This window comes from Aegilops tauschii, chromosome 6, assembly GCF_002575655.3.
Source record: "Aegilops tauschii subsp. strangulata cultivar AL8/78 chromosome 6, Aet v6.0, whole genome shotgun sequence".
NCBI classification, from domain to species: Eukaryota; Viridiplantae; Streptophyta; class Magnoliopsida; order Poales; family Poaceae; genus Aegilops; species Aegilops tauschii.
The window spans coordinates 50911803-50938897 of record NC_053040.3 but is presented as its reverse complement, the minus strand read 5'-3'; the positions used below and the strand labels follow the sequence as shown (position 1 = coordinate 50938897).

At 47.5% G+C, this 27095-nt stretch overlaps 3 protein-coding genes across 4 annotated transcripts in view; all 3 read right to left on the bottom strand.

Annotated features, from left to right (window-relative positions):
* The window catches only part of LOC109735745 (uncharacterized), a 157307-nt gene extending 138086 nt beyond the window's left edge, over positions 1-19221 (bottom strand). The window contains exon 1 of the mRNA XM_073500995.1: positions 19160-19221. The gene's annotated coding sequence lies outside the window, so the exon portion shown is untranslated. The remainder of the gene's footprint in view (positions 1-19159) is intronic.
* Positions 17239-19486, bottom strand: LOC109781560 (uncharacterized). 2 transcript variants are annotated; one of them, XM_020340146.4, is made up of 3 exons: positions 19299-19486; positions 19160-19218; positions 17239-18774 (listed from the first exon to the last, which is right to left on the bottom strand). In XM_020340146.4, the coding sequence occupies exon 3, from the start codon at positions 18647-18649 to the stop codon at positions 17504-17506; it is 1146 nt and encodes a 381-aa protein (XP_020195735.1). In that variant the 5' UTR covers positions 18650-18774; positions 19160-19218; positions 19299-19486; the 3' UTR covers positions 17239-17503. The 2 variants fall into 2 exon arrangements, with proteins under 2 accessions (XP_020195735.1, XP_020195737.1); XM_020340148.4 differs by lacking the exon at positions 19160-19218 and having other exon boundaries at positions 19299-19469.
* A 2061-nt stretch (positions 19487-21547) lies between these two features.
* Positions 21548-25521, bottom strand: LOC109781559 (putative F-box/kelch-repeat protein At1g15680). Its single transcript, XM_020340145.3, has 4 exons — positions 24365-25521; positions 24101-24219; positions 23058-23205; positions 21548-21762 (listed from the first exon to the last, which is right to left on the bottom strand). The coding sequence occupies exons 1-2, from the start codon at positions 25452-25454 to the stop codon at positions 24131-24133; spliced, it is 1179 nt and encodes a 392-aa protein (XP_020195734.1). The 5' UTR covers positions 25455-25521; the 3' UTR covers positions 21548-21762; positions 23058-23205; positions 24101-24130.
* Positions 25522-27095: the final 1574 nt, after the last annotated feature.

The following is a 27095-nucleotide window of genomic DNA, read 5'->3' as shown; positions in this document are numbered from 1 at the left end:
CGATTGTACACACCCCGCCAGCAAGGTACGTTATTTCTATCGTATCCCCAACCTTATAGTTTCAAGGATGATGTCTGAGCTTTTATTATGGCTCCTTCAGGACTGGATGGAGAGGGCGAAACGGATTCAGTGTCCGGCTCCGCTGCCCGAAGAACCGGTCATCCCGCGCCTAGCGGAGATGCTGGTGCCGGCGCCATACAAAGCGCCGGAGAAGAAGGCCAAGGGGGCCAAGAGTGGCCCCCGTCGCAAGGGCACTTCGGACGCGACGTCCGAAGACGACGAGGCCCATTCCTCTGTCCCTGAGGACAATGACGAGGAGGAGGAGAACAACCCTCCTCCCGAGGAGAAGAAGAAGAAGAAGAGGGCGGCTCCGGCGCATCTGGAGGCGGAGACGCCCAAGAAGGGGAAGGGCGTTCCAGCGGTCAACACCGCGTGGGACGTTGACAGCAGTCCGGAACGACGCCCCCGCACTAAGCCCCAGGCCGCATCATAAGTGACAGGGCTCGCTCGTGCGCACATCCTGCCCTTTCTTTCCATTATCTTGATGTAGTTAACTGTACTGTTGCAGTCCGGCCCGCGACCTAATCCAGCGATCCTCGTCTGGAGGTTCGTTGGCTCCATCGGAGATGGCGAGCCAGTCGCCACCGCCCGCTTACTCCCCCGGGGCCAGGGACAACACCGAAGTGTTGTCCCGGAGGACCGCTCCGAAGGGAGGAGCCCAGAACGTTGTCCGGGAGGCGCCACAAGGCGAGGCCTCCACTACCGGATACATGGAGGGGCCAATCCCCATGAAAACTGGCGAGGGGGGCCTGATACGTCTCCAACGTATCTATAATTTTTTATTGTTCCATGATATTATATTATCTGTTTTGGATGTTTATGGGCTTTATTATGCACTTTTATATTACTTTTGGGACTAACCTATTGACCCAGAGCCCAGTGCCAGTTTCTCTTTTTTCCCTTGTTTCAGTGTTTCGCAGAAAAGGAATATCAAACGGAGTCCAAACGGAATGCAACCTTCGGGAGAGTTTTTTTTTGGAACGGAAGCAATCCAGGGGACTTGGAGTGCACGTCAGGGAATCAACGAGGAGAGCACAAGGCAGGGGGCGCGCCCAACCCCCCTGGGCGCGCCCTCCACCCTCGTGGACCCCTCGTGGCTCCCCTGACCGACTTCTTTCGCCTATATATATTCATATACCCTAAAACCATCGGGGAGCAGAATAGATCGGGAGTTTCGCTGCCGCAAGCCTCTGTAGCCACCGAAAACCAATCGGGGCCCTGTTCCGGCACCCTGCCGGAGGGGGGGAACCCTCACCGGTGGCCATCTTCGTCATCCCGGCGCTCTCCATGACAAGGAGGGAGTAGTTCACCCTCGGGGCTGAGGGTATGTACCAGTAGCTATGTGTTTGATCTCTCTCTCTCTCTCTCTCGTGTTCTTGAGGTGATACGATCTTGATGTATCGCGAGCTTTGCTATTATAGTTGGATCTTATGTTGCTTCTCCCCCTCTACTCTCTTGTAATGGATTGAGTTTTCCCTTTGAAGTTATCTTATCGGATTGAGTCTTTAAGGATTTGAGAACACTTGATGTATGTCTTGCATGTGCGTATCTGTGGTGACAATGAGATATCACGTGAGTCACTTGATGTATGTTTTGGTGATCAACTTGCGGGTTCCGCCCATGAACCTATGCATAGGGGTTGGCACACGTTTTCGTCTTGACTCTCCGGTAGAAACTTTGGGGCACTCTTTGAAGTACTTTGTGTTGGTTGAATAGATGAATCTGAGATTGTGTGATGCATATCGTATAATCATACCCACGGATACTTGAGGTGACATTGGAGTATCTAGGTGACATTAGGGTTTTGGTTGATTTGTATCTTAAGGTGTTATTCTAGTACGAACTCTATGATAGATTGATCCGAAAGAATAACTTTGAGGTGGTTTCGTACCCTACCATAATCTCTTCGTTTGTTCTCCGCTATTAGTGACTTTGGAGTGACTCTTTGTTGCATGTTGAGGGATAGTTATATGATCCAATTATGTTATTATTGTTGAGAGAACTTGCACTAGTGAAAGTATGAACCCTAGGCCTTGTTTCCTAGCATTGCAATACCGTTTGTGCTCACTTTTACCACTTGTTACCTTGCTGTTTTTATATTTTCAGATTACAAAAACCTATATCTACCATCCATATTGCACTTGTATCACCATCTCTTCGCTGAACTAGTGCACCTATACAATTTACCATTGTATTGGGTGTGTTGGGGACACAAGAGACTCTTTGTTATTTGGTTGCAGGGTTGCTTGAGAGAGACCATCTTCATCCTACGCCTCACACGGATTGATAAACCTTAGGTCATCCACTTGAGGGAAATTTGCTACTGTCCTACAAACCTCTGCACTTGGAGGCCCAACAACGTCTACAAGAAGAAGGTTGCGTAGTAGACATCAAGCTCTTTTCTGGCGCCGTTGCCGGGGAGGTGAGTGCTTGAAGGTATATCTTTAGATCTTGCAATCGAATCTTTTTGTTTCTTGTTTTCGCACTAGTTTAGTTTATAAAAGAAAACTACAAAAAAGATGGAATTGAGTTTACCTCATACGCTTCATCTTTTTAATATCTTTCGTGAGTATGATGGGAAGGAAAACTGTGCCAAAGTGTTAGAAGAAGAATGTATTAAAATGTTTGGCACTAAATCTTTGTATGATGAGCATGATTGCAATGTTGTTAGTATGAACTCCTTGAATATCCATAGTACTAATGATGATTGCACTAGTTATGATGAAAATGTCTCCTATAAACATGTCAATTTTTGTGGAGTGCATTGGGTTTGCAAGTACACACCAAATAGGGAAGATAGATATTGCAAGAGGCATAAGCATTTAGAAACTAAATGGTTGCAAGAAAGGCTAAATGTTAGTGCTGAAAATTTAAAATTTCTTAGCCATACTTGCGAACTTTGCAATGAACATGGTCATTTAAATATCAAATGCAAATTGTTTCATGATCGAATCGTGTCCAAAAATTGTGATGACTTGATTTCCCTTGCACATCATAGTGAACTTAGTTTGCTTTTGGGTTATGAAGAAATGAAACGTCAAACTAAGATTATTCCAGAATATAACCTCGAGAAATTCCTCGATATTGATCTAGAAGAAATTTATATGTATTGTGCGGTGAATTGCATTGAAAATCCTTATATTGCCAACTATATAAAGAAAAGAAAGCAAATAGAAGATGAAGAGAACACTAATGAAAGGGAAGAGACTTCCCAATATCCTCCTATTATTTCTTATGATGAATCAGGCAACGAGGAGGAGCTTTCTATTCAACCAATCTCATCAATAAGGAGCTCAAAAAAGAGGGATAAACCCGCACATGATGTGAAGAAGAAAAAGAAAAAACGGAGAAGCAAAGGTAAAAAGGTATCCCTCCCAAATGATGTTGCTCCTACTACTCATTGTGATGATGATAATTGCTATACTATTGGTGCTATCCATACTATTAATGATGAGAGTGATTATGCTTATGATATGAAAAGGCCCATGCTTGGGGATGCTATGTTTGATGAAGATGATGTTTTTGAGAATATATTTGCTGCAATTAATGTTTGTCCCAAGCTTGGGGATGCTACGTTTAATGAAGATGATATTTTTAGCCTCCCAAGTTTTGATATGCAAAGTTGTTATCATGATAGCATGCCTCCTACTATGATGATTACATTGATGAAAGTGGATTTGGAAGAGTGTCAACTTTAGGAAGTAATGATCCCACTATTTTGGAGGATGTTGAATCTTATAATATTTATGAAAGTGGATTTGGAGAGGTCATGACTTTATTTAGTGATGAGTCCACTATCTTGGAAGAGGTTTCAATCGATTATGATGAGAACAAAGTTGCTACTTATGATGATTATTGTGATAAAACTTATGCTATAAAGAGTAGTGATTACTATATTTATAAAACTTGTCATGATTATGATTCCCCTTTTTCTGAACATTACTCTTTTAATGTGGAAACAATTTATAGTATTCAAGTCTCTTATGATACTCCCACTATCCCGAATAAGAAGAATTTTGCTTATGTGGAGAGTAGTAAATTTTCTATGCTTGTAGATCATGAAAAGAATGCTTTAGGTGCTGGTTATATTGTTGAATTTATTCATGATGCTACTGAAAATTATTATGAGGGAGGAACATATGCTTGTAATATCAAGTTTCCTCTCTATGTGCTTAAAGTTTTGAAGTTATGCTTGTTTTGCCTTCCTATGCTAGTTGATTTTTGCTCCCATAAGTTGTTTGCTCACAAAATCCCTATGCATAGGAAGTGGCTTAGACTTAAATGTGCTAGTCATATTCTTCATGATGCTCTCTTTATGTTTCAATTCTTATCCTTTATGTGAGCATCATTGAAATCATCATGCCTAGCTAGGGGCGTTAAACGTTAGCGTTTGTTGGGAGGCAACCCAATTTTATTTTAGCTTTTTGCTTTTTGGTTCTATTTAGTAATTAATAATCCATCTAGCTTCTGTTTAGATGTGATTTTATGTTTTAATTAGTGTTTGTGCCAAGTAGAACCTTTGGGAAGACTCGGGTGAAGTCTTTATGATCATGCTGTAAAAAACAGAAACTTTAGCGCTCACGAGATTAGCTTCAACGTTTTACTAGAGAGTGCTATTTAGTTGATTCTTTTTGAAGATGATTAATAGAAAAATTCCTCAGGTCCACCAATTTGTTTAAGAATTTTTGGAGTTACAGAAGTATACTTTTGATACAGATTACTACAGACTGTTCTGTTTTTGACAGATTCTGTTTTCTATGTGTTGTTTGCTTATTTTGATGAATCTATGAGTGGTATCGGAGGGTATGAACCATAGATAAGTTGGAATACAGTATATATTACACCAATATGAATTTAAAATGAGTTCACAACAGTACCTAAGTGGTGATTTATTTTCTTATACTAACGGAGCTTACGAGTTTTCTGTTGAGTTTTGTGTTGTGAAGTTTTCAAGTTTTGGGTAAAGATTCGATGGACTATGGAATAAGGAGTGGAAAGAGCCTAAGCTTGGGGATGCCCAAGGCACCCCAAGGTAATATTCAATGATAACCAAGAGCCTAAGCTTGGGGATGCCCCAGAAGGCATCCCCTCTTCCGTCTTCGTTCATCGGTAACTTTACTTGGAGCTATATTTTTATTCACCACATGATATGTGTTTTGCTTGGAGTGTCATGTCATTTTCTTTTGTTTTTCTTGCTGTTTGAATAAAGTACCAAGATCTGAAATTCTTAAATGTTAGAGAGTCTTTGCATAGTTGCATAATTATTCGACTACTCATTGATCTTCACTTATATTTTTTCGGAGTAGTTTGTCGTTGCTCTAGTGCTTCACTTATATCTTTTAGAGCACGGCGGTGGATTTATTTTGAAGAAATAGATGAACTCTCATGCTTCACTTATATTATTTTGAGAGTCTTAAACAGCATGGTAATTTGCTTTAATTGTGAAATTAATCTCCCATATTGAGTTCATTGAATATCATGAGAAGTTAGATACTTGATAAGTGTTTTGAGATATAAATGTGGTAATATTAGAGTGTGCTAGTTGAGTAATTGTGAAATTGAGAAATACTAGTGTTAAAGTTGGCAAGTCCCGTAGCATGCACGTATGGTAAAAGTTGTGTAACAATTTTGACACATAGGTGTTCTTTTATTGCTTTCCTTATGAGTGGCGGTCGGGGACGAGCGATGGTCTTTTCCTACCAATCTATCCCTCTAGGGGCATGCGTAGTAGTACTTTGCTTCAAGGGCTAATAAACGTTTGCAATAAGTATATGAGTTCTTTATGACTAATGTGAGTCCATGGATTATACGCACTCTCAACCTTCCACAATTTTCTAGCCTCTACGGTACCGCGCATTGCCCTTTCTCACCTTGAGAGTTGGTGCAAACTTCGCCGATGCATACAAACCCCGTGATATGATACGCTCTATCACACATAAGCCTCCTTATATCTTCCTCAAAACAGCCACCATACCTACCTATCATGGCATTTCCATAGCCATTCCGAGATATATTGCCATGCAACTTTCCACCGTTCCGTTTATTATGACATGCTCCATCATTGTCATATTGCTTTGCATGATCATGTAGTTGACATCGTATTTGTGGCAAAGCCACCATTCATAATTTTTCATATATGTCACTCTTGATTCATCGCATATCCCGGTACACCGCCAGAGGCATTCATATAGAGTCATATTTTGTTCTAAGTATCGAGTTGTAATTCTTGAGTTGTAAGTAAATAAAAGTGTGATGATCATCATTATTAGAGCATTGTCCTAGTGAGGAAAGGATGATGGAGACTATGATTCCCCCACAAGTCGGGATGAGACTCCGGACTAAAAAAAAAGAGGCCATAAAAAAGAGAGAAAAGGCCCAAATAAAAAAATAAAAAAATGAGAGAAAAAGAGAGAAGGGACAATGCTACTATCCTTTTACCACACTTGTGCTTCAAAGTAGCACCGTGATCTTCATGATAGAGAGTCTCCTATGTTGTCACTTTCATTTACTAGTGGGAATCTTTCATTATAGAACTTGGCTTGTATATTCCAATGACTGGCTTCCTCAAATTGCCCTAGGTCTTCGTGAGCAAGCGAGTTGGATGCACACCCACTTAGTTTCTTTTGTTTGAGCTTTCATACACTTATAGCTCTAAGTGCATCCATTGCATGGCAATCCCTACTCCTTGCATTGACATCAATTGATGGGCATCTTCATAGGCCGTTGATTAGCCTCGTTGATGTGAGACTTTCTCCCTTTTTGTCTTCTCTCATAACCCCCATCATTATACTTTACTCCACCCATAGTGCTATATCCATGGCTTGCGCTCATGTATTGCGTAAGAGTTGAAAAGGCTGAAGCGCGTTAAAAGTATGAACCAATTGCTCGGCTTGTCATCGGGGTTATGCATGATGAGAACGTTTGTGTGACAATATTGAAACATAGCCTAACTACATGATTTTGTAGGGATAAGCTTTCTTTGGCTATGTTATTTTGATAAGACATAATTGCTTGGTTAGCATGTTTGAAGTATTATTGTTTTTATGTCAACACTAAACTTTTATCTTGAATCTTTTGGATCTAAATATTCATGCCACAATAAAATATTTACATTGAGAATTATGCTAAGAAGCATTCCACATCAAAAATTCTGTTTTTACCATTTACCTACTCAAGGACATGCAGGAATTAAGCTTGGGGATGCTGATACGTCTCCAACGTATCTATAATTTTTTATTGTTCCATGCCATTATATTATCTGTTTTGGATGTTTATGGGCTTTATTATGCACTTTTATATTACTTTTGGGACTAACCTATTGACCCAGAGCCCAGTGCCAGTTTTTGTTTTTTCCCTTGTTTCAGTGTTTCGCAGAAAAGGAATATCAAACGGAGTCCAAACGGAATGAAACCTTCGGGAGAGTTATTTTTGGAACGGAAGCAATCTAGGGGACTTGGAGTGCGTGTCAGGGAATCAACGAGGAGAGCACGAGGCAGGGGGCGTGCCCACCACCCTGGGCGCGCCCTCCACCCTCGTGGGCCCCTCGTGGCTCCCCTGACTGACTTCTTTCGCCTATATATATCCATATACCCTAAAACCATCGGGGAGCAGAATAGATCGAGAGTTCCGCCGCCGCAAGCCTCTGTAGCCACCGAAAACCAATCGGGGCCCTGTTCCGCACCCTGCCAGAGGGGGGGAACCCTCACCGGTGGCCATCTTCATCATCCCGGCGCTCTCCATGACGAGGAGGGAGTAGTTCACCCTCGGGGCTGAGGGTATGTACCAGTAGCTATGTGTTTGATCTCTCTCTCTCTCTCTCTCTCGTGTTCTTGAGGTGATACGATCTTGATGTATCACGAGCTTTGCTATTATAGTTGGATCTTATGTTGCTTCTCCCCCTCTACTCTCTTGTAATGGATTGAGTTTTCCCTTTGAAGTTATCTTATCGGATTGAGTCTTTAAGGATTTGAGAACACTTGATGTATGTCTTGCATGTGCGTATCTGTGGTGACAATGGGATATCACGTGATTCACTTGATGTATGTTTTGGTGATCAACTTGCGGGTTCCGCCCATGAACCTATGCATAGGGGTTGGCACACGTTTTCGTCTTGACTCTCCGGTAGAAACTTTGGGGCACTCTTTGAAGTACTTTGTGTTGGTTGAATAGATGAATCTGAGATTGTGTGATGCATATCTTATAATCATACCCACGGATACTTGAGGTGACATTGGAGTATCTAGGTGACATTATGGTTTTGGTTGATTTGTATCTTAAGGTGTTATTCTAGTACGAACTCTATGATAGATTGATCCGAAAGAATAACTTTGAGGTGGTTTCGTACCCTACCATAATCTCTTCGTTTGTTCTCCGCTATTAGTGACTTTGGAGTGACTCTTTGTTGCATGTTGAGGGATAGTTATATGATCCAATTATGTTATTATTGTTGAGAGAACTTGCACTAGTGAAAGTATGAACCCTAGGCCTTGTTTCCTAGCATTGCAATACCGTTTGTGCTCACTTTTACCACTTGTTACCTTGCTGTTTTTATATTTTCAGATTACAAAAACCTATATCTTCCATCCATATTGCACTTCTATCACCATCTCTTCGCCGAACTAGTGCACCTATACAATTTACCATTGTATTGGGTGTGTTGGGGACACAAGAGACTCTTTGTTATTTGGTTGCAGGGTTGCTTGAGAGAGACCATCTTCATCCTACGCCTCGCACGGATTGATAAACCTTAGGTCATCCACTTGAGGGAAATTTGCTACTGTCCTACAAACCTCTGCACTTGGAGGCCCAACAACATCTACAAGAAGAAGGTTGCGTAGTAGACATCAGGGCCGCATTCAGTTCGGCCCTCCGCTGAATACGATTCCGGACACCCATATGGCTCCGGAGTCGGGCGAGCAGCCCCCTTTGAAGGAGTGGGGTGCGCCGCTTCCGCCGGTGGTCCCTGTCCATCCAGGGGCGCCGGATAACCTGATGGAGGCGCTACGAGGCGCCTCCGTTATGGACGAGCACCGTGTCCTTATGGGCGCGGTGATTGAGAAGGTTCAATCCGCCAAGAGTGGACTGGACGAAGCCTGCAGCAGCCTGTTGACAGGTTTCGAGGTAAGTGACATAGAGAAAAAAAATCCTGTAGTCAGTAGCCCCTGAGACACTGTCCGGCGAGAAGAACCGGACAGAGGATCTATTGTGGGAGACTAACATAGCATGTATGCATAAGCAGGCGTCGTTGTTGGCCGCAACCTCGCACGCTGCCGAAGTCTCTGAATTGAGGCAGAGGCTGGAGCGGACCGAGAACGAGCTCGGCGAGGTTAGGGTTCGACTCCAAGAGAAGCAAGGTGAATAACGACTTGCTGTATGTTCGGAAACCGTAGGCGATGTATATCGACATGTCGTAATATGTGCAGGAGCCGCGACCGAGGTCGAGGCCCTGAGGAAGGCCTTGGGCGAGGCCGAGGGGAAAGCTATCCAGCAGCAGGCCGCTCGTAAGAAGCTGAAGGCCCGGGTCAAAGAAATCCAGCAGGAGCTCCAAGATGCAGTGAAAAAATGTGAGACCTTGGGGAATGATGCGTCGGCTCAGGAGGCCGAACTCACCAAGGCTCGTCAGAGCGCGGAGACCGCACGGAATGAGGCCCAGGCCGCCCTCCAGGAGATCCAGGAGCCAAGAAGATCACGGCAGGTAAGGCATTTAAGATGCACAACAAGTATGCGGAGAAACAATACCTTTTACTAACCCGGGTTCGGAGTTCCCCAGGGGCTTTTGCGGATCTACCACGCAGCGTATCAAACGCTGCAGAGTTCTACCGAGCTGAAGGAGGAGGTTCTACGGAGAAGCTATTCTGGTCGCAGTACGCGACGCCAGAGCATCCCGTGTCCTTCACCGATTAGCTGAAGCACCTGGTGGACCTGCACAGGATGGCCGAACTAGCCATGAAGGATTTGACAATCCGGCTATGGCCAGCCGAAGCTATGCCCGACAGCTACTTCATACTCGTGAGGCGTCTGGTAGAGGCGTGTCCGCGGCTGGACGTCATCAAGCACTCCGCCTGTATTGAAGGTTCCCGTATGGCCTTCGCTCGCTGCAAGATGTGGTGGGTGAAGATGAATGCTGTTGAAGTTGCCAGCGGGCCGCCGGAGGGCAAGGAGCACCGCACACCCGAGCGATATTTCGCAGATGTCGTAGAGGGGTCTCGACCTGTGACGGCGCAATGCTCGCAGGACATTGTATTTGAATAGATGTATTCATGTTGCCCTTGCCTTGTATTATGGGAACAAAGCCGGTGTTTGTAAAATAATTTTATTATGCTTTGAATTGTTTCCTCCTGTGCGGCCGTGTTATTTGTAATCTGACGGTTGGCCAGTCGTCGGCTTCTGCCCTCACGTAGGTAGTACAGAGGTGTTCGGGATGGATTCTAAACAATCTTGATCCAATTATATGGTCCTTTGGAGGAGTTGTTTAGCGCAACGAACAAGGCAATCAGACTGTACGGCTTAAACGCCCTCACTTAGCCATAGGAGTTTTATAATTAAGCAAGTGCGCAGCCCCTGGTCCAAGCCAGGGTGCTGTCACCATCTGATCGGGAAGTGCCGATCCGTCGCATGACGCGGAAAAAATCTCCAACGATTTTCTAACCCTCGAACAGTTGACCGGCTCTCGCCGTATCATGACAGTCAGTTTTCGGCTTTCTCTACTGAGGTGCTCATCCGGTCAAAGCCAGGGCACAATCGCAGTAGTTCTCCCTTTACTACCCTAGACGATAGAGCGGAACGTAGGGTAGCAAGCACAGGAGCCGGGCAACCCAACTATTGACCAAAGACATGATTCGGAGCCAATGCATATAATGCTAAATTCGGGGTGCCGAACTTATATATATAAGAAGTGTTCGGTCTTTGCTGCCATGTTGTGGGGCGATAAGTAGCCCCTGGCGAATATGAGATGTACCAAAGAATAATGATGCAGCCGAGAAGCAGATCGAAATAAAATGAAGTAAGAGGCTAAAACCGTAGAAATTGGGCCGCAAACCATTTTCATTATGACTGGATGGATACGTCAAGGCGTATCTTGTACAAATAGTGCGATAAGCCTCCGGGATATTTAACATGCTGGAATCAAGAGGGCGCAGTGTGCGGGTCCTGGGAAATAAATATAAATACCATCAAGAAGACGTATAGAGGTTACTCTACGCACCTATGCTGGTTGCCTCCTTATATATGCCGATCCTTCGAAGGGACCGGTCAGCAGGCCCGTGGGAAAAGGAACCTGAAATAAACAGAGAAAGGTGAAAGTTTGTATGTTCGGGGTTGGTCTAGCCGAACTGTAGATCCCGGGTTAGCTTCTGCCTCCGTCAATGTCCATGGGATTTTAAGTACGTAGTTATGTACGCGTGGTGCGAATGCCACTACTTCATCGGGACTGGGATGGAGGCCGAATTGCTAATCGAGCTCTTGACGAGTCGTGCTGTCCTGCTGCAGTGTAGTCCGGAGCCTCTTGATGATGTCCAAGGGCTCGGCAGCCGCATTATGGTGCTGCTTGAGATGGCCGCTCTGTACCTCTGCTGCTAGCGCGACGGTGTGCTCCTCTGTTCGGAGGGAGCGTTCCGTATTGCCATTGACTGTTATGACGCCGCGTGGACCGGGCATCTTGAGCTTGAGATAAGCATAGTGTGGCACTGTGTTGAATCGAGCAAACGCTATTCGTCCGAGCAGTGCGTGGTAGCCGCTGCGGAAGGGGACGATGTCGAAGATTAACTCCTCGCTTCGGAAGTTGTCCGGAGAACCGAAGACCACTTACAGCGTGATTGAGCCCGTACAGCGGGCCTCTACGCCTGGTATGCCTCCTTTGAAGGTAGTCTTTGTTGGTTTGATTCGTGATGGGTCAATGCCCATCTTCCGCACTGTGTCTTGATAGAGCAGGTTGAGGTTGCTACCACCGTCCATCAGGACCCGTGTTAGGTGAAACCCGTCAATAATTGGGTCAAGGACTAGTGCGGCTGAACCGCCGTGGCGGATACTAGTTGGGTGGTCTCGACGATCGAAGGTGATCGGAAACGACGACCATGGATTGAATTTTGGGGCGACTGGCTCAACCGCGTAGACGTCCCTAAGCGCTCGCTTACGCTCCTTTTTGGGGATGTGTGTAGCGTATATCATGTTCACCGTTTTGACTTGAGGGGGAAATTTCTTCTGCCCCCCAGTGTTCGGCTGCTGGGGCTCTTCGTCCTCGTCCTCACTTTGTGATCCCTTTTCTTTGTTTTCGGCATTTAACTTGCCGGCCTGCTTGAAAACCCGACAATCCCTATTGGTATGATTGGCTTGCTTGTCCGGGGTACCATGTATCTGGCACGGACGGTCGAGTATGCGGTCCAGGCTGGAAGGTCCTTCATTGTTTCTTTTGTAGGGCTTCTTCCGTTGGCCGGACTTGGAGCCAGTGAATCCGGCGTGGACTGTTGTGTCATCGGTGTTGTTGTCATTGCTTCGGCGTTTGTGTGTATTGCGCCGGAGCTTGCCAGTGCTATTCTTGGCCTCAGAGGGGCCTGTCTCGCTGGCTGTGTTATTACTACGAGCCAGCCAACTATCCTCTCCCGTGCAAAAGCGGGTCATGAGTGTCGTGAGGGCTGCCATAGACTTCGGCTTCTCTTGGCCGAGGTGGCGTGCTAGCCATTTGTCACGGATGCTGTGTTTGAAGGCTGCTAAGGCCTCGGCGTCCGGACAGTCAACAATCTGGTTCTTTTTGGTTAGGAACCTAGTCCAGAATTTTCTGGCTGATTCTTCAGGTTGTTGAACTATGTGGCTTAAGTCATCGGCATCCGGTGGCCGGACATAAGTTCCTTGGAAGTTATCGAGGAAAGCCTCTTCCAAGTCCTCCCAGCTGCCGATGGAATTCTCAGGCAGGCTATTTAACCAGTGTCGAGCTGGTCCTTTGAGTTTTAATGGGAGGTATTTGATGGCGTGGAGGTCATCTCCTCGAGCCATATGGATATGGAGAATAAAATCCTCGATCCATACTGCAGGGTCAGTTGTGCCGTCGTATGATTCAATGTTGACAGGCTTGAACCCCTCGGGGAATTCGTGATCCAGCACCTCATCTATGAAGCAGAGAGGGTGTGTGGCGCCTCTATAGCGGGCCGCATCGCGGCGCAGCTCTGATGAAGTCTGTCTGCGGCATTCGGCCCGGGCGTGGTTAGGTTTGTCACGTCCGAATAGGTAGCCGAGGACGTGCCTCGAGGCACGTCCTCGTGATCCGTAGATCGATCTCGTATGTCTTGCTCTACTGTCCAATTCTTGTCGGAGATCGTATATATGATCCCGAGCTAGGATGTCCCTGTTTTTGCGAGGAGGTGGGGCGGGCTGCTGTTCGGCCTGAGTTGCCGCTTTATCCCGACCGCGGAGTGGCCGGTCCGCCGCTCTATCCCGACCACGTGGTGGTCGGTCCGCATTGTGCGAGGGGGGTACGGGATCTAATGCTTCCTCGTCGAACTGCGGTAGCAGTCTACATTTTGGGTAGCTCTTGGCTGGGCGCTTGAGGCCGTATTCTTCAGGTGTCAGGACATCAACCCATCTGTCGACGAGCAGATCTTGTTCGGCTTGAAGCTGTTGTTGTTTCTTTTTCAGGCTCCTTGCTGTGGCTATGAACTGAAGCTTGAAGCGCTCCTGCTCCAGGGGATCCTCAGGCACGATGAAATCGTTGTTGCCGAGGCTTGTCTCCTCTTCGGAGGGTGGACGGTAACTATCGTCCTCCGAGTCATCTTCTATGGCCGGTTCGTCAGGGTTGTCTTGCCCGTTGTCGTTTTCTTCCTGTTCAGATGTAGCTCCGGCAGGGTCTTCGTTGTTTTCGGCGTCGCCTGGAGTGTTATTTTCTCCGGTGCCAGTGTTGCCATCTTTTGAGCGTCGAGGCTTAGAGCGGCGTTTGGCGCGCCGGTGTTTGGACTGTGTCACAGAAGGCTTGTCCGCGTCTGGCTCTTCTTTGTCGTCGCCAGATTCTTTAGGTGTATCAACCATGTACACGTCGTACGAAGAGGTGGCCGTCCAGCGTCAAGTAAATGGCGGGTCTTGGCCTTGCTCCTTGTTGGCATCGTCGTCCATATCGTCGATGTCTTCGGAGCCATAGTCAAGCACGTCGGTTAAGTCGTCGACGGTGGCTATGAAGTGGGTGGCGGGTGGGAAGCAAAATTCCTCGTCATCCGCCTCTAATTCGAACCGAACATAGTTCGGCTGTGAGTTCTCCTCCAAGGATAAGTTCTTTAAAGAATTCAGCATGTCACCAAAAGGTGAGTGCTGGAATAAGTCTGCGGCGCCAAATTCGAAAATCGATAACCGATCCAGCTCGGTATCCGCAGGCGCACCTGGTCCGGAAAGTGCAGCCGGAAACGAGTCCGGAGTTCCATTGACGCAAGTATTGCAGGATGTCGAGTCCGTGTGCGGCTCCAACGCCGTGGACTTTGTGGCCTCGGAGGGCACGATCTGCTTCGGTTCTAAGGCCATTGCAGCAACAGGATCCATCTCCTGGGTGTGATCCGATGACCGCTTTAAGTCATGTTCATCGGAGAGAGGGGGAGCGGCTGCCGCAGTCTCGAATCCATCGAAGATCAAGTCTCCACGGGTATCCGCGACGCAGTTCAAGCTTCCAGATATATGTGACCTGATGGTTAGGGGCATGGCTATCGACCTGCTCCAGATGGCTAAGCGAGTTGGCCCGCAGTACGAAGTCGCCGAACACAAAGGTCTGTCCGGGGAGAAAGGTTTCTCCCTGGGCAACGTCATTACTGACGATCGAAGGGGCCATCAATCCTCTTGGCGACGGCACAGTGGAACTCTCAATGAAAGCACCAATGTCGGTGTCAAAACTGGCGGATCTCGGGTAGGGGGTCCCGAACTGTGCGTCTAGGATCGATGGTAACAGGAGACGGGGGACACGATGTTTACCCAGGTTCGGGCCCTCTCTATGGAGGTAATTCCCTACTTCCTGCTTGATTGATCTTGATGAATATGAGTATTACAAGAGTTGATCTACCACGAGATCGTAATGGCTAAACCCTAGAAGTCTAGCCTATGAATATATGGTAATGAATGTCCCCTATCCGGACTATGCCCTCCGGTTTATATAGACACCGGAGAGATCTAGGGTTACATGGGGTCGGTTACATAAGAGGGAATCTTCATAGTCGGTCGCCTAGCTTGCCTTCCACGCCAAGGAGAGTCCAATCCGGACACGAGTATAGTCTTCGGCCTTCATATCTTCACAGCCCATCAGTCCGGCCCATGGATAACAGGTCGGACGCCCGAGGACCCCTTAGTCCAGGACTCCCTCACCGGCCCTTCCCCCTCCTCGACTCCTTTATATACGTGGCCAGGGGGCACCCCATAGCACACAAGTTGATCATTGATCTCTCTTAGCCGTGTGCGGTGCCCCCCTCCACCATAATCCACCTCGGTCATATCATAGCGGTGCTTAGGCGAAGCCCTACGTCGGTAGCATCATCATCACCGTCATCACGCCATCGTGCTGACGGAACTCTCCCTCGAAGCTCTGTTGGATCGGAGTTCGTAGGACGTCATCGAGCTGAACGTGTGCTGAACTCGGAGGTGCCGTGCGTTCGGTACTTGGATCGGTCGGATCGTGAAGACGTACGACTACATCAACCGCGTTGTTCTAACGCTTCCGCTTACAGTCTACGAGGGTACGTAGACGACACTCTCCCCTCTCGTTGCTATGCATCACCATGATCTTGCGTGTGCGTAAAAAAAATTTGAAATTACTACGTTCCCCAACAGCAACTTGGACAAAAGAAAAGTCTCGCCCTATTTGTGAGTCGAGAGTGGACCTACAACTAGGACAAAAAAGGTTGGGCCCCAATCGAGCATGGACTTCCAACTGGGACAAAAAAGTCAGACCTCAGTTGCGAGTTGAGGGTGAACTTGCAATTAGGAGGGAAAAATGGCAGGCCCCAGTTGCGACTCGAGGGTGGACTTGCAACTTGGACAAAAAAAGGTCGGACCCCCAGTTGCGAATTGAGGGTGAACTTGCAACTGGGACAAAAAAGGCCTGGTCCTACTTACGAGTCGAGGGGGTTGCAATTGGGATGAAAAAAGATCGGGCCCTAGATGCAAGTCGACTGTGGACTTGCAACTAGGGCAAAAAAATGTCAGGTCCCAGTTGCGAGTCGACAATGGACTTGCAACTAGGGCAAAAAAATGTCAGGTCCCAATTGCGAGTTAAGGATGGACTTGGAACTGGAAGAAAAAAAATGGTCGGACCCTACTTGCGAGTCGAGGGTGGACTTGCAACCGGGACAAAACGGCCAGGTTCCAGTTGCGAGTCGAGGGTGGACTTGCAACTTGGAACTAACGACGGAAACCGGATATATTTTTCATGGGAACTCTTTGCATCAATAGCCACAAAAGAAATATAACAATGAAAAAAAATCTTTAATAAACATGTTGTTGATGAGAAACTCTCGCTAAAGCCCCATGTCGCCTCAAGGCGCAACAGGTGGACAAACCCAAGTGCCGACCAACCTCCACCTCCTACGTCACCGTTGTCGGCCAACGCCGCCTCCTATGGACAATGGTGGTGGGCTCTCGTCCTCCTCTTGTTGGTTTTCGTCGTTATGTACGAACCCTAGCAGGGACCTCATTGGCTGGCGGGTTTGGCAGATGTGGTGCACAAGCTATTTGAAACTTTCATGAATTTGAATTCGCACATGTTGATTCTAGACATAATACATGTGCAACCCGAGGCCGAAGACATGGGCGATGTGACGAGGGGTAGAGGAGTGGTCGACCCAGGACCTCGTCGGAGATAGGGATGGCGCTGCGAGCGACAGCGAGTTGCGACATCGGCGGTGGAAGCAGGGAAGAGGCTTGATTGGCTCGAGTGGGGGTGTGCAGGTTCGTCGGTGTGATCTGGCACCCAGGGAGGTTAGAGAGATGGTCGGGGGCGCTAGTAGCAATGACAGTGGGGGAGGCTACGGGAGAGCGTTGCAACGACGCGAGTGCAGTAGCGCTGCCGGTCGCGGGCGGCGGCGGCACGCAGCCCGATAGGTGGTGGATCGGGCTGCTCATGAGGAGGAAGAAGAAACACAACAATTAGTCCGATAGAGATCCGACGCCGAAAAAATGATTCTTTTTTCAATGGCCAAAAAATTGACTTATGGCAAAAAAAAATTAGGCGACTTACAAATAGTTGCCCCATTTATCATTGATAGAATAGACTGCAACCTTACCCATTTGGGACATACCTATTCAGTTCCTCAAACTAAACAAAAATGTATCCCCTAAAAAAAACTAAACAAAAATGTAAACTGTATATCATGTCTAGATTAATACTGTTTCACATCAAACGAGATACACTTTGCACATTTAGAAACAACAGCATATCAGTGAGTAAGGTTTGCCGGGTGACAAAAACTCAAACAAAACAGTGATTGTTTTAACCTGATCTCAAGCATCCACCAGGAAGCAAGAACCTGAATCTGTGTGCGTTCTTGATCAAATAGGAAGGCAGGTGCATGGCCGACGCCGACCTGGGTATTGGCCCCATCTTCGTGAAGAGATCCCTGAAGGTGTACTCCTCGGGGAGCATGTCGAACAGGTCGCCGCCGGCACATACGACCCGCTGGATCCTCTCCGGGTCGAGGAAGCTCTGCCGCCTCACCCGGTCCGCGTGGCTGTACGCCTTCATCTTGAACGCAAACTCGGCGATCTCCCTGAAGCAGAAGCTGCAGTGCCACCCGGCGTCCACCAGCATCAGGTCGCTCTGCCGGGAGTGCTGGTACGCCGTGCGCCGCTCGCTGAAGAGGTGCGCCGTCGCCCTCCAGCTGCCGCGGTCCACGGGGAACTCGAAGGAGTAGACGTAGTTCTCCAGCTGCAGGTGCATCACCGGCGGCACCCCGTCGCACCACCGCAGCAGCTGCACCGTCTCCGGGCTCGGGATCTCGTCCGCGTCCGCCATGATCACCACGTCCCCGCCCGCGACGGCCGACCGCCGCAGCAGCGCGTTCAGCGCGCGCCGGTGCCTGGCCTCCAGGTCGAACGGCTCTTCCCGGCGGCGACCTGGCGATGACCCCGGTGTGGCGATGGGGAGCCTGTCGTAGACGATCTTGGACCTCGCGAACGCGAAGCGCTCCAGGTTCTCGGCGAAGGAGAGCGGCTTGGGGATGCCGGTGAAGGTGGCGTTGGCCTCCAGGATGACCAGCTTGTGGACGTAGGGGAGCAGCTCGCGGTACCGGATCTCCAGGATGTCCAGCTCGTTGTTGAAGAGGACGGCGTCGAAGACGCGGCGAGGGGAGGCGCGGGCGCGCCAGCCGTGGAGCGCGCACAGCTCGGCCATGGAGGTGTTGGGGGCGTAGTAGTGCGGGATGACGGTGAAGGGCTTGGGCGGCGTGTCCCACAGCGGCCGCAGGAAGTAGGTGATGCTCCGGTGGTACTGGGTTATGGCACCAACAATGGCCACCGCCGACAGAAGCAGAGCAATGGCGGGTATCGCCGACTTCAACTTGGCAGGTATGAGTCGTCGCCTCTTTCCTACGACTCTTGCTGCCAGGTTAAAAGGCCGATAATCCGAGCTTCCGGCCATGATGATGATGATACAGATGCACACAAAAGGAAATGAAGTTAAGTTTCTTTCAGTAGCATAATATGACAGTTGTCCAAATCATGAAGCAATCTCTCTCTCTCTCTTACTCCGACGCTGTAAGTAACCTGCATGATTTGATGCAAGGAGAGAGCAGAGAATGAGCAATAAAGCAGTACAATTAAGAAGGGCTGCCATGCAGCATTAGTATGTCAGACAAAAATGGAAAGCACATACATACAGGTAAGATTTCTTTTAGTTTTGGAAGACAACTTACAAAACCAGATTCAGAAAAAAGATATCATGCTCCTGTGTTAGGTGGAGAAAAAGAAGCACATATGTACTCAATGGGACAAGCTTTTTCGGACGAAGGGAGTACAAGCAAGAAAGCAGAAAAGTGAGGAAAACCGAAGCAATAAAACTTGAGGAGATAAACAGAAGCAGATATGTGGCCCATCTATTATTCAGAAGGAGAGCTTCTTGAGACCACAAAACCTTACGGAGTTAACCAACCTTGAAAGTGGTGATCCAATTCGGCCACACAACACACAAGCCGTCAAACAAGATGGAGGCTGGGGGAAGGAGAAACTTACGGAGTTATTGAGAGAGGAGGAAGGATTGGGCACCAATTCAAAACTTGCAAAGTACGTACCTGATGCGGAAGAAAGGATCCCCCAGCGCCAACGGAGGACCGGGCCGCCGCCGGACGGGAGGAAGACGAAGAAGAAGATATCAAGAATGGAGTACTACTCTACTCCACGCCTTGGCTTTGGAGGATCCGTCCGGTCAGCCCCTCTGAAATACGTTTGGACCGACCGAAATGCTCTGACTTGATCTCCCGGCCCGGGACCGGCACCTATTTTATTTTTATTATTCCCTTTCTACCTCTCTCTCTTGCTCGTCCTCCATGCAAAATTCCAAGCTCGCTTCGACAGCGACTGCCCGGCCAGCACACGCCATTTACTCCTTCCTATGTACGCACTCTCACGTGTGGACTGTGGGCCCCAATCTTCTCACGGTCACGGCGGAGTGCAAAACAGCCGCTGTCAGCCAGCCGGCCGTTTCTGCTGCTGATTGGTTCCGCCGGCCCACTCGAAACGGCACATGAGACAAATTCTGTTTTTCCGGTGGGAAGATGGGACAAATTCAGCCAGGGCTTCTTTTCTAAACTAATAATCATCGTTCCTTCTCGTTCATTGCCCGGGTTTACAACATCTGCAGCCCGACATAGCAGATTCAGACTCTTAAATGTCTGTGGACGCGTCCCGACGCTGACCGGTCACCTCTCAAATGTCCTCTTCCACAACCGAATGCCTCATTAGCAAATCCTCAAATCCATACAATTAAATGCAACATAAAATTTAGTCTAGTCCCACGAGCCCGGTCGTCGGCGAGGAAGAGTAGAATATGGGACACGAGGCGTCGCCGTCTCCCATGCCCTACTCTTCCTCATTGGAGGTCGTGGCCTGGCCGTCGCTGGTGGAGGTGAATCGGCGATAGATCCTCGGCGATCGGAGGCTGACACCTCAACCACGCGGTTGCGGCACCGTGCAACTCCGCCTCTACAGCCTCGGCCATGATCACAATCTGTCTTCCTCTTCCATAACTAGGCGGTGTAGTCTGACACTGACATGAAAAGAAAACCCAGCCCACCGCCCTTGTCCCTCATAACCTGGAAGTAGTTGCCCTTGCCATACATATCCACTGGCACTCATATCACAGCTAGGCTCTGCTTCTCCAAATCAAACTCAAGAATTCCATCAACATTCCCAGAAAGCATCCAATAAAGGGAATCTCCAGCCAGCACAGCGTCAGGCTCATAAAGCAAGGTGGAATAACTGCTCCTATGAGCGTGGTATGGAAGCAGTGTTGAGATAAGATCTCCCCATAAGCCGGTCTTTGAGGAGTAAACACAGACGAGCGCTCGTGTGTGTTGCTCGTCGTCCTTATCCACCTGGAAGTGTTGAGCCTCTTCGGCAATGCGAAGCACCATCCCGTGTGTCCTCACGAAATCCGGGAGGACGGCAATGCAGTGCAGGTCGCCGGTGACGGGGTCCCACACCAGGATATGCAAAGGCTTCGTAGACCAGAAGAGTAGGAGATCATGACGGCATCCAAGGGAAAAGCAGTAATCGTTGACGCCGAACGGCAAGGAGAAACGCCCAGGAGGAAGTTGAGATACTCGTCGAAGAAACCAAGGAGAGGAGGGTTGCGGCGGTGGCGGAGGCGGAAGCGGCGGCGGTATCAGGGGTCGGATAAGAGTTGGCGCCAACGCTTGCAGACGAGGAATGCGCGCGGAGTGAGGAGGGCTGCGGGGTAAGGCGGAGCGGGATCTCGGAAAGCAGGTCGTCGTTGTCCAGCGGCACGGCCGCCGGCGAGCGGTCTTGGCGGCGGCGGCTGCGTGTGCGCATCTCTCCTGGGCAGTGGCTGTGGACTCGAAGCAGCACGCAAGATGTGTGACAGTGGAAGAGACGGAGAAAATGTCGGTGGCAGGGAGAGCCCAGTGACCTCATTTTGTTCTGATGGTTCGAGAGCCCATGGCATGGCCCATGGCCTATGGCTACACAAACATTATTGAGGCCCACGGTATGTGAGATTTTCTAGTATCTGGCAGCTGTCCGACGTGCGCTTTGTTTTTTTTTTTGTGACAAAAAAAAAAAAGAAACAAAGCGCAAAGGTTACTGGTTCCTGTTCCTGATACACCAGGCACGACAAGGTCGGCATCCGGCCTGATGCCGGTGGACAGAGCAGCGGCAACCATCCTCAGTCCAAGCACGGGATGGACCAGCCGGAGGTTGAGAAGACACAAGGGGAGGTGGAAAGACAACAGGTAAAGCAATCTTACCATTCACCATACATATTCCCTGTATGGTCCACAGATATTTGCATACACATTCACAATTCAACCAAGCCTTATATATACTGATATATATATAAGAAAAAAATATGACGAGCACTGGCATAAGAACACACATGTTTGTGTAATACACCTATCACTTTCATAGGTACAACAATACTTATATACTAATACCAGCAAAGCGGTAATATACACATACAAATGAGCTTTTAACAAGTACAAAGTGGCTATAACACGCACCAAGCCTCATGCCGCTGACCTGAAAAGGAGGCGTCGAGTGGTAAGGTGAAAGGGGTGCTGACCGTAAAATTTATTAATATCTCACTGCTCCAAAATTATTTCCCTTCACGGAAATCATACACGGGTTGGAAAATAATTTGAACCACATATATAACCGAGGCATGATTACATATGTGAAATCATCCACATATATAATATAACATAATCAACGCAAACATAGGTCACCAGAAATTAAGATAGGGGAGGATGTGGCATCCAAGGGCACAACCAAAATTTGATTCTCCACAGAAGACTAGAGACATTGTTCATCTACAGATGTTCACTAATGCCAAGGAAAAAAAGGCTTACTGATCTATCAGCTATTCAAGTTTCAGTGTATTCAAAGCCATGTTGCTGATACAGCTTATTACACATTTCTCTACCCAAAATTTGTTTAGCTAAACTCAGTTATACTAAATTTACTGTCACCAAAAAAATTTCAGGGGGAAAATGAATTTACCATCACCAAACAAATTTCAGGGGGAAAATGAATTTACCGTCACCAAAGAAATTTCAGGGTGAAAATTAATAATAATGCTAGTAGGCCGTAGGACATGTATTAGTATTTAGTAATGCAGAATTTCCTTTGTTGTACTTCAAACAGTAATTATCAGTTGTCTAGCAGATATGGCAACTGACCTTTTTAGATCTTCAGTAAAGCTGTATTTATAGCTCATTAGGCATTTTTTTCATGAACATTTGCTAACCCAAATGCATTCATATTATATTTGAAAACCTAAATGGAGTGTGAATCTATGAGAAAAGATGATAAGGAATGTGGTCCATCGATTTTTTTTCTTATCACAAGAGAAATTTCAGTACAGAGGATATGATTTGGTCCATTCAGAAATTTGTACCAAGGGAACATGAAGATACTCATTATACCCAGAGACTTCAGTCCGGTAACCAGATCACGCTCACTGAGATCCTAATTGTCACTCAAAACGATCGCAACTGGACCATCTACTAGCACCCAATCACAAGAACCACCAACGAGGAAAGAGTATTCAAGTTTTTCACTGAGCACAGGAAGGAGGAAGTATTTCATTCTGCTACCCGCTTAATGTGACAGACTCCTCATCTGTAAGAAGGCAAGGAAGCTGGGCCTGGAGAAAACGTCCAGGAGGCAGCGATCCATGAAAGCATGATGGGAGGTGGGCAGTAATTGAGTAAAGGGTTGTATAGAGACTCAGAGTATGCTCTTGCAATTTGGTACTCAAGAAATGGTAATAATAAGTAAAGCGATACATATTCGTAAATGAACAGTTCAGATACCTCAACTTGCATGCGGAAGATAAGCTTGCCTGCTCAACCAGTACATCACAATATCATATCTAACTGAATAATTGTCTTATGTATCGTCTCCACCGTGTCCACCACAAATGCCTCACAACCTCTGCTCCCTCGTGTCCACCACCAATGCCTGTTATACAAACATAACAAGTCAAACGGCATAGCACATTACAAGAAAAAGGCCAAATAGATACAAGGAGGCATAACAAAGATACTTAGATAAACCTGCAGATGTAATTTGAAAAGATGAAATTAACTCAATTAATTGATTTTTATGATATAAACAAACACTTGCAATATGGATCTACTACAAGATAGGAGAGGATATGGCATCCAAGGGCACAACCAAAATTTGATTCTCCACAGAAGACTAGAGACAATGTTCATCTACAGATGTTCACTAATGCCAAGGAAAAAATGTCTTACTGATCTATTTAGGCATTTTTTTCATGAACATTTGCTAACCCAGATGTATTTATATTACATTCAAAAACCTAAATGAAGTGTGAATCTATGAGAGAAGATGATAGGGAATGTGGTCCATCGATTTTTATTTTTTTCTTATGACAACAGAAATTTCAGTTGGTGCAGAGGCCGGGTGTAATTGGTATCTGCTTGATATTAATATATTCCCCTTTTCAAAACAGAAATTTCAGTTCAGAGCATATGATTTTGTTCATTCAGAAATTTGTACCAAGGGAACATGAAGATACTCATTATAACCAGAGATTTCACTCCGGTAACCAGATCACGCTCACTCAGATCCTAATTGTGACAGACTCCTCATCTATGTGAAGGCAGGGCAGGGAAGCTGGGCCTGGAGAAAACATCCAGGAGGCAGCGATCCATGAAAGCATGATGGGAGGCCACTAGGTGGGCAATAGTTGAGCAAAGGATTGTAGAGAGACTCATAGACTATGCTCTTGCAATTTGGTACTTGAGAAATGGCAATAATAAGTAAATCGATACATATTCGTAAAAAGCCAGTTCAGATACCTCAACTTGCATGTGGAAGAAAAGCTTACCTGCTCGACCAGTACATCACAATATCATATCTAACTGAATAATTGTCTTATGTATTGTCTCCACCGTGTCCACCACAAATGCCTCACAACTTCCACTCCCTCGTGTCCACCACCAATGCCTGTTATACAAGCATAACAAGTCAAACGGCATAGAACATTACAAAGAAAAGGCCAAACAGATTCGATGACGCATAAACAAGATACAGATTACAATGAAAAATAACTCTGTTTTGTTATATCCTCAGTGAAAAGGCATGCTAGTACCTGGAGTATAGACAATTTCGAATGGATAGTAACGATAAGCGATGCCGGTGACAGGAAGTTTCTTGAGCTGCAATGACTCAAGGTGGACCATGAAGACACCACCAACTGTCCAGAAGAACGCCACATTATTTTCCTCCGCATAACCTATCATATTTGGTGGCTCTTTCTCTGAATTTCGGGGAAGTAACTTGTCCAGTTCAATAGTTCTTCCAATGCTCCAAGAAACATCGCCATGCGAGTCTGTTTCCCTCTTCCATAATTGGGCGATGAAGCCTGACACGACGAGGAGACCCATCTCACCACCCTCCACCCGAATAACCGAGACATGGCGATTGCGGCTGGTGAGCACCTGCGCTGGCAACAATGTCACAGCTAGGGTCTGCCTCTCCAAATCAAACTCGAGGATATTCGATGCTGAAACCAACCAATAAATGCAATTCCCCGCCAGTACAGCGGGCTCGCCTATATGAACCATAGACACCAATGGAACCGGGCACGAGATGGAATCACCCCATACGCCGGTCTCCGACGAGTAAACGCGGGCGAGCGCCCTTCTAGGTTGCTTCCCGTCGCTGCTTACCAAGACCACCTGGAAGTGGTCGATGTCTCCGGCGGCGGGGAGCACCGTCCCGTTGATCGGGTTCTCCAACGGGTGGAACCCGAACCCCGGGGGTACAGCCAGGCGGTGCTGGACGCCGGCGACGGGGTCCCACACGACGACCTGGAGCGGGATCGGGAGGAAGAAGAGCGCGAGGCCGTGGCGCCATCCGAGGGTCATGTAGCGGTCGTCGAGGTTGAGGGAGAAGTGGCCGCGGGGGAGGCGGTCGGGGGCGTCCAGGGCTGGCTGGAAGGTGATGCCCTGGTTCGCGTCGATGAAGCCGAGGAGCGGAGGGCTGCGGCGGTGGTGGATGCGGAAGCGGCGGCGGAAGGCGGGGTCGGAGAGGAGGCTGCGCCAGCGCCTGCAGACGAGGGAGGCGCGCGGGAGGGAGGACGGCTGCGGGGGGAGGCGGAGGAGGATCTCGGAGAGCAGGTCGTCGTCGTCCAGCGGCGGCGCTGCCGCGGAGCGGGGGAGGAAGCTGGTCGTCGTCATCTCGCTCACAGGTCGTGCAGGGTGTGCACTCAGTCAAGCCCAGGTCCAAAGTGACGCTGAAGAGACTAAGACAGACCGCTGCTGGCCAGAGCCCATGAGACCGTAGCTGACTAGAGCCCATAAGGCGATGACTAGACAGACTAACGTCAAAGCCCACGCTACTTTGTATTCCCCCCACACACGCAGAGGTTGGCGCTTTGCAATGTCAAACGGTGCTCTGTTTTTGTTTTCTTCAACGAGGAGGGGTGCACGAGGCGCTAAACTTTTTTTTCAAGCATAGCTCAGGTAAAAATTAGCACGGTTGGTCAGGGGTAAGGATGCAAATGGCGCGATAAACATCGCCGCAAAGTCCTTTTTTTTTCTTAACTTGAGAGAGGGAAAGCAAGCAATGGCATATATGAGTTCAGGATGGAGGTCGAGGGAGTAAACGAAGGGATGGCAAGCCGCGGGAGATGTGGCGGTGGCGGGAGTAGGTAGTGGTAACGAGGAATAAAAGATTCAGAGCTGCAGCAGGGAGCTTCGTCTGACTTGATTTGGGAATGTCAACCATGTTGGGAAGGAAACGTACAAGAGAGGGAAATCAATATCATTCTTATATACAGAAATGAGATAGATGGTTCGATATCTAACCAAACAATGAAATTGACAGAGCTGTTTTAGACTTTATTCTAACCCAGACATTACTTCCCACAAGTTGGTTATTCATGAAAAAAATACCGAGGCCGATTTTGCTATTTTTTTGGGCTCAAAACTAGTTTTCTATAAACTCGTCGCTAATATATGATACACAAACAAACACTTAGGTTGGATGAAGACTTTAGCCCTCCTATACCTGGGCCTAGACCCACCCCTGGATCGAGATGTGGGGTTTGTCATTTGTGTCATGTCGGTCTAGGGTTCCGGATCATTTGGCGTGATCAACTATGGGTAGGGTGTTCCCTAATCTTCTTCGGACCTATGAATCTATGACATGGATCCTAGTTTTTGGGAGTGTGACAACAAATCCTCTCCTTGCCAAGTTTGAGGTGATGCTCGGCCCATATGCCTCACGTGACGAACCGGTTGTGCCGAATTTCAGTGGACATTGTACCCTAAAGATGAACATTTTTATGTCTTGGTTTCGTGTTTTATGTTGCTGTGAGTTTCTATGTGAAAAATACTTTATTTTTATTTCAGATACCATAATTCCAGCTCTTGTAGTTTGTTTGGTAATTTTTTTCTTTCTTTACCAGTTAAATGAAATCTACCTGATCCTCGTAAAAAGATGTATCTTTTCATGGGAAGAGAATGTTAGTTAATCTACTCCATTTTGTTTTCTCTACTTCTATTTAAAGTACTTCTCACACGTGATGAACAAGTGGACGTATTCCTTGCAAGAAACAGAGGACCAATGACCTTGGAACCGGCAAAATCCAAAAATTTCGAGTTGCTTCCTGGCTCACTCGACGATGAAATTTGGAGTAAATAGCATAAAACTACCACTTTTCGTCTTATGGTTCCAAAAAACCACCAATTTTTTGTTTGTGACTGATACCTACCACTTTTCTCGTCGGCTGTCTCAAAAAACCCAAATCGCCTGTTGCTAGCGTTTTAAACCGTTTTCTGACGGTTCGGGCCCGCCTGTCAGGCCACGTCAGCGCC